General features: G+C 31.6%; 1 protein-coding gene across 1 annotated transcript; it reads left to right on the top strand.

Moving 5' to 3' along the window:
• The first annotated feature begins 6,388 nt into the window (after window positions 1–6,388).
• Window positions 6,389–6,763, top strand: LOC145958071 (uncharacterized). The gene has a single exon (XM_083074532.1). The coding sequence runs from the start codon at window positions 6,389–6,391 to the stop codon at window positions 6,761–6,763; it is 375 nt and encodes a 124-aa protein (XP_082930658.1).
• The last annotated feature ends 1,525 nt before the right edge of the window (window positions 6,764–8,288 follow it).

An 8,288-nucleotide genomic window follows, 5' to 3' on the forward strand; every position in this document is an offset into this window, starting at 1 on the left:
TCCGTAATTTTTTTCTTCATTCCTATGTTCTCATTTTTCTTGGCAGCCATGGCCTCATCTCAATTACAACCACATAGCTTTTATTGATATTTACTTGTTAATTATACTTTGGATTGAGGATGATATAAATTAGAAAAAAATAACTCTACAAAGGTACATGCGTTACTACATTAATCCTTCAAAAAATTTGATCACCAGATTAGTCTCTTGAAGATTCTTTTTGTATCCATGTTAGACCTTCAAAGATTGTCACCATATTAGTCTCTGAAATATATTGTCTCCAAAGTTGTCTCTAAATCTTTCTTGTCTCCCCTTTTTCTCCTCTAATAAGGACTAGATTGGTGAAATTTTGGATTTTTTATCTTAAGGTTTAATTTTTCACCAAATTCTTTTTTATCACTTTAATCCTTTATACGAACCAATACGGTGACATTTTAGATCTTTGAGGGACTAATTTGGTGGCAAAATCTTTAGAGGACTAACCTGATGACAAATTAAATCTTTGAAGGTAATTTGACAATCCAAATTTTTGAAGGGCTAACGTGATGACACCTGAAAGACAAATTGGGGGTTTTCTCTGAATATTATTGAACTTGTATTTGTAATCACTGATATAGCAGCCATCCCACTATCTTGCTATAGTGTTTTTGGGATTAGCTACTTCCTGTCACTATTTGGAATTGATAACAATTCTATTGACAAGCCTGAAAAATATTTATGGGTGGTGTTTCAGGATTATGTTTTGGAGCTGTAAATCCTGTTTTGAGTGGGATCTTCAAAATGCTTGATAATAAATAGGATTTAACTTCATCCCAACGAAGAAAATGCCTCTGATATGTTAGGAATTAGGATAATCTAGCTGAAATATATACTAATTTAATTCCTTTTAGTTGTTTTGTTCAAAAATTTGATTTTTATAGAGCAAAATAGTGATGATTGGTCTATGTTGCCAATTCCATCTATTGGGATGATGCTTGGCTGTGTTTATGCCATCTTGTCAGTCATGTGGAAGTTTGCTCTTTAGATGCTATTGCTGATAATATATCTCTTATGACACGACATAACCATTTGATTTGAGCCAATCTAATCAAGCAAAGCATATTTGTATGTGTTGCTCTTTGCCTGCTTATTTTCAACTTTATATTCCTATTGGCACCATACCATCGTCTTTCTTTTGGGTGGGGTATCCGAAACAAAGAAACCACCTTTCATATTGTGATATGTATCTATGCAGTTTGAGCATTGTCTCAACACCTTCAGAGTGTTTGTCATTATATTGAATTTGAATTAAGGGTTAAATATATTTTCAGTCATTATAAATAGGCAAATGATCGCTTGTAGTCCCTAAAAAAACCGTTTTTTTAGTTGCTCGGTTGTGGCAATGTGTCTAGTATGGTTTTATTGACACGTTAACTGAAGTGAAAAGGAAGGACAAAGACTACTTGTACACATTTCCATAAGTAAGGGACTAAAATTATACAACTATTTTTAGAAACAAAAAATGAATATTTCCTTATCTAGAGAGATTAAAAACATATTTAATCCTCAGATTGTGTAGATTAATTGGTTCGAGTTATCATGGGTATTTATTTCATTGGACATGTGAATTCAATCCTTGATGATCCTTAAATTATTTTCTCTAGGTGTTTTCTTATTCATAATCATGGAAGCGTCTCAATTAGTTTAGCTATGGTTTTGTAATCTCCTTGCAATAAATTTGTACTGGTTACTTCTCCTCACCACTGAGTCCTCATTCTGTGAAAACTGCAGTTTCTCTGAAAATACTAATATTTTATATTACGCAGCATTAGTTAATGCTGAAGCATTTATTTTGTGTAATAACTTGTTACAGGTTAAGTGGAAGGATGAGATGAAGGCTAAAGAGGAAGCTTTAGCACTAGTTGAGGAGGAACGCCGCTCTAAGGAAGCAGCTGAGTCTAACAATAAGAGGAAGCTCGAGGCTTTGCGTCTGAAGATAGAGATAGATTTCCAGCGTCACAAGGATGATCTTCTAAGACTCGAGCAGGAGCTTTCGCGCCTGAAAGCATCTGCTCAGACTGCTTAGAAAGTTAGGAACTTCCCCAAATACACGGATTCTCTGTTGTATTTCAACCATCCTGCAGCAAGGACAAGCAGCCTTTCTTTTCCTTCCATACTCATCACTCGCAACTAGCACCGATAACAATTTTTCAAGAAAAAAGTGAAGCAACAGAGAATGCAAGATGAAGTCTCCATAGTTTTCTTGCCATGTGCACACCAAGTTATGTGTGCTAGTTGCAGTGATGAGTATGGAAGAAAAGGAAAGGCTGCTTGTCCTTGCTGCAGGGTTCAAATCCAACAGAGAATCCGTGTATTTGGGGCAAGTTCCTAACTTTCTTAAGAGTTGTGTTTCAAAGGGACTTGGGCAGGTATACCCTATGAGTTTTTACATTACTTTGTGCACTTAATCAGTGGGGCTACTTGTCTCACCAAATATCACATTACACGCTATGAGTCGTGATCATAGTCAGGAATTATTATTATTATTTATATAATATAAATAAAAAACTAAGTCCTGGCATTGGAATGTCTCTTGGAATTTCTGAAATATAGTTGGTTACTGCCGTTGGCTTGAAAATAAGAAATGGCCAATTGTGTTGTTATATTCTGAGAACTTCACCTCCTTTCCCTAATGTCATAGTCTTTTTCATCTGACCCCTATTTCGGTTTTCCAAGTATGCTCCAGTAATTCGATGCATAAAAATGTTCTGTGAGCTTTTATTTCCTGTGAATGAGGGATTTTGTTGATTTATGGACGTTTGTTTTGTATTTGGTGATTTATGTACTTACTGTTATAATATACGACGTATTTACTATATCTCTCTATAGTTTGTTGACATACTGTAAATAAATAATAGAAGAGTGTTGACACCATATTTTATGGTCCCTTAAACACCTCTTAACATATTTCTTTTATTTGTTAAAATTGATTAACAATTTAAATATAACAAGAGATTTATTAACTAGAGCTTGAGATTTTTCAAGTTTTGTAATTTTTAATAAATTTCAATCAATAAAAGGAATGTGTTCAAACAAAGTGTATCTAAAATGTGTTATTAGCATTACATTTTAAAAAATTCACATTAAACTACACGAAATCAAACAGTACCAGAGCTGATTTGTGTTTTTAGTAGAATATAGAACTAGAACTTCAGGAGAAAATGAATTATAACAAATCATAAAGTGCATGTAATGTTTTTTTTTTTTTTAATTATATTTTTCAAATCAGTTGCATCCTGTTATTTTCATAGATGGACTAGTAGGGTAAAAAAAAACATTTCGTATCTCTATTGAAAAATAAAGTAAAAAGGTAAAATTAATAATTAGTTATATTTTTTTTGGTCGCATGTTATTTTTTTATTGATGTTTGAGGGTATAATTATTTTTAACAAAAGTAAAAATAAAAGAGATAATTATTGAAAGATATCCTTTTTATAGTAGTTATAAATATATATGAATTATTTTGTTCTTGGTTGATTTGTTGGTTCAATCCGTTGAATAAGAAATTGAGTAAAATATTAGTTTGAATAACTTAAAAAAATTAATAGAATCTAAACCGGGTAAAAATCAGTTCTTGTTCGATCAGTTATTATTATTATTATTATTATTTTTGTTTTCTTTTTAAAGATTTTTAAGTCTAAAACGTTTTTTTTAAAAAAATAATGGCTCTGATATGAAATTTATGTAGGGATTGATATTATATTAATTATATATATATATATATATATATATATATATATATATATATATATGTTTAAGTTATAATTAAGGCATATAATATAATATTAAAAAGTATATTTATTGTTTGTTTAATTGTATAATATTATACTACATTTACACTAACTAACGTTAATAGTCTAAAATCTTTTATGTTGATACTGCATATTCATTAAAATCTTATATTTTTTTAATACTTGAATCTTTTAAATTATTAAAATATAAATTAATAATGATACCAATTTAATAATTTAAAATATAATAATATTTAAATAATTTTTGAAATTGTATAATTTATTACAATAAATAACTTAGTTCTTAATATAATAACACGACAGTTAGGTTCTTCAATATCAATGAAGACAGGGTTGAGTTTAAATGTCTAGACTTAATTGTATTTTTAATTTTCTAAACATTGTAGTTATGAGGTGACATGTTAAAATAGAATAAGAAATTATCAAAATATTAAATAAGTTTTGAATCTTGATCCTTAACTCATAAAACAACACTTAAACATTAAACAAATAGGTTTATTAGATAAATATATAAAAGTGATTATGTATATTTTAAATGGGAATCAAAATTTAATATATATATTTTATTTAATAATTATATTATTAGTACAAAATATTTATCAATTTTACGAATAACTAATTTTTATTAAAAAATTTATTTAGTCACATTTAGTAAGTTTTTCCTCCCGACTATTATTTTTCATTAACAATATATTTAAATTCAAAACTAAAAAGTGACTAAACCTTCTTTAAATATGTTTTAAGTCTTTACAAATATAATAAGATTTAATTTTAGTTGAAATTTTTAAACTCTCCTTTTTTTCAACTCATTTTCAAACATGTATTGTATTTTCTGGGAGATGAAGGAAGAGAGTCAAATTCTTCCTTCACTCTATCTTCTTGTTATTTTTTATGAAATAATTCACATCAACTAATAATATAATCAAAATAATATATTTAAGTACAAAATAACTCTCACTTTTTTAAGTTAACTTTTGTATTGAATTCAAATTTTAAAATAATCTCATAATCTATTTTATTCTTTACCTATTAAATTAATTATCGAAATATTCATATATGTTCCAACTTCATATTTAATATATTTAATCCGTCTTATGGAGATATATAGATGTTGGGCAACCTTCTTCCTAAACTAGGTTTTGAAATTTAAATAAGTTGAAACCCAAAATTTAAGACCACACATTCTCTAACTACATCAATGCCATGTTATTAGAAAATGGATTACACGGTGAAAATGTTTGACAAAAACAGTGAATCGATTCTGCTTTGTGGATTAGCCTCAAGGTATTATCATTTATTGTTTTCAATGGATATGATGTCATGAAAAATTAATATGATAATTTGAAAAATCAAACCACATCAATTAGTTTTGTTTGATTTAGACCTCACAGTTGTCATTGGATTTTTTTTTCCAACTTTTTTGTTTGTTTAATACATTAGAATCTATTATTTTATTAATCAATCTACTATATATTAATTTACGCAAAATTGTTCAAATTTGATGAATGGCGTCTATTTTAGTACTTCTTTGCATTAATTTATATTGACAAATATTTATAAAATATATTATATTCAAAAATTTATTATTTATATTAAATTTTAACAATTTAATCATTAAATTAATTTTTTAAAAAATGAATAAATTAAGTCTATAAATTTTTTAAAAATTTTAAATTTTTTTGATACTTTATTATATAGATACAAATTAACATATAATACACTTTTATAAATATATATTAATTTAAATTAATGTAAAAAATATAAATAAAAAAAACTTTAAATTTTATAAAAAATTTATAAATTTATTAAAAAAAATTAATTTAAATATTGAATCATTGAAATTCAATATTGAATAGAATAATTTTATGAGGAGTTACTTTTGATATCAACATATTCCTCTATATATATATATATAATTATGTTAAATATTTATAATAATAAAATTATTATTCATATTAATGCTACCTTACTTGATTTTCTTTCATAAATAAAAATAAAACGTATTATCTAGTTCCCGGATCAATTCTTTCTGTTTGCTTTATTATAATTCGCTCATAAACTACAGGTTCGGATTTTGTTGTTGTGTTTTTTTAATAAACAAATAACAATTTTATCAAACAGATAAATGCATAACACAAAGAGGATGAAAAGCATTGCCAAACAGTAAAATACAAACTTGACACAATGTTACAATGGATTTATGATAGCAACTCAATCATTAGTGCCACTCCAGCCCATGATGCTCGGCGCAAGAGACACACAAGAAGACTTAATTATTTGAATGACTTTGAATAGATACTGTGAATCACATTTAGAGAAATTGGCTACCCTCTTAGGAGTCATTGGCAGTTGTTATTGCAGCAGGAGTTTGTTAGAATTGTTGCCACCTATCCTTGCTTTTGCGTTTTGGCTAGTAGATTCCATTTTCTGTTGCCGTCATTTGCGGAGAGCCAATGATTGGCAATTGTAATCCTTATAATACCATCTCAAATAAATGAAAGGATATTCAGACCATAATTCTTTTTCTTAGTAGTAAAATAGGTTTATTAGGCCATTCCTTTGTCATCTTGACGGATCATAAGAGCCTTAAAGACTTAATGTCTCAGGTGATTCAAACACCTGAACAACAAGTCTACCTCGCCAAATTGTTGGGGTATGATTATACGATACAGTACAAGGTTGGCTCCTCCAATGTTGTCGTTGACGCCCTCTCCCGCATTCCAGATCAACCCACGGCTCCTTGTTTTGTGCTTTCCATGCCTCAATTCACTTTTTTAGAGCAATTGCGTCAATCCTTGCATACGGACCCTGAATTTTGTTCCTTACGTAAAACTATCCTTGAGCACCCTGATTCACATGCGGAATATCAGATACATAATGGCCTCATTTTATTTCAAGGAAAAATCTGGATTAGTCCTACCAACTCATTCAAGCAACTGTTGCTCGAAGAGTCCCACACTACCCCTAATTAGCGAGGAAATAGCTTGGATTTATATCCCTCGCTAAATTCCCTCGCTAATCCGCGAAATTCTTGTAGTGCCTCTCGGAGGCCACATGGGAGTAACCAAGACTTTCAAACGTCTCAACACAAATTTTTTTTGGCCTCATATGCGTGCGGATGTTCAGCATTTTGTTGCTCAATGCCACACTTGCCAACAATTGAAATATGAAACCAAGAAACCTGCTGGATTACTTCAACCACTTCCCATTCCTTCTGCCATATGGGAAGATTTGTCTCTTGATTTCATCACTTGCCTTCCTCCTTCTCGAGGATACACAGCTGTGCTTGTGGTAGTTGATCATTTTTCAAAAGGAGTTCACTTCGGTCCACTTCCCACTCACTTTTCAGCTTTCAAAGTGGCTCAACTCTTCCTTGACATGGTGTGCAAATTGCATGGCTTTCCGCGTAGTCTTGTTTCAGATCGGGACCCGATTTTCATTAGTCACTTTTGGCGCGACTTATTCAAGTTAAGCGGCACCAAGCTTCGCATGAGTACTTCCTATCACCCAGAGACGAATGGCCAGACCGAAGTGATCAATCGTGTGTTAGAGCAATATCTTCGTTCATTTGTGCACGACCATCCCTCAAAATGGTCCAACTTCCTTGCACTTGCTGAATGGTCATATAACACCTCAGTACATTCGGGCACTGGCCTCACTCCCTTTGAAGTTACCTATGGAAAGCCACCACCAACTATTTCCCATTACCTTTTGGGCTCATCATCTGTGGAAGCCGTGGATAATCTCCTTGCGACACGAGAAGCAATCCACTCTTCGTTGCTGCACCGTCTTACTAAGGCTCAATCCGCCATGAAGCTCATTGCTGACGCCAAGCGGCGTGATGTATCATACTCGGTGGGTGATTGGGTCTATGTCAAACTTCGACCATATCGCCAACAATCTATTTTAGGCTCTCAGTTTCACAAATTATCCAAGCGTTTTTATGGTCCATTTCAAATCCTCGAGCGCATTGGAGCAGTTGCTTATCGTCTTCAATTACCCGCGTCTTCCAAAATTCACCCAGTGTTCCATTGCTCCTTACTCAAACCTCACAAGGGTCTTATAACACCCCAACTTGCTCCTCTCCCTCCTTATGCTACCGACAATCATCCTTTGGTGGAGCCCTTCTCCATACTGGCCAGCAAAGTGGATACATCCACATTCCCTCCGACCAAATTGGTGTTGGTTCAATGGTCTGGTTTAGCACCAGAGGATACAAGCTGGGAGAAATGGGATGACATACAATCAACTTTTCAACTTGAGGACAAGTTGCTTCTTCCAGCAGAGGGTAATGATAGCAACCCAATCATTAGTGCCACTCCAGCCCATGATGCTCGGCCCAAGAGACACACAAGAAGACCTAATTATTTGAATGACTTTGAATAGATACTGTGAATCACATTTAGAGAAATTGGCTACCCTCTTAGGAGTCATTGACAGTTGTTATTGCAGCAGGAGTTTGTTAGAATTGCTGCCACCTATCCTTGCTTTTGCGTT

The sequence above is a fragment of the Cajanus cajan genome, chromosome 5 (genome assembly GCF_000230855.2).
Source record: "Cajanus cajan strain Asha chromosome 5, NIPB_CcT2T_4, whole genome shotgun sequence".
Classification (NCBI taxonomy): domain Eukaryota; kingdom Viridiplantae; phylum Streptophyta; class Magnoliopsida; order Fabales; family Fabaceae; genus Cajanus; species Cajanus cajan.

Excerpts from the sequence above, each read along its gene's own strand:
- LOC145958071 (XM_083074532.1), top strand. The coding sequence starts at position 6,389 with ATGTCTCAGGTGATTCAAACACCTGAACAACAAGTCTACCTCGCCAAA.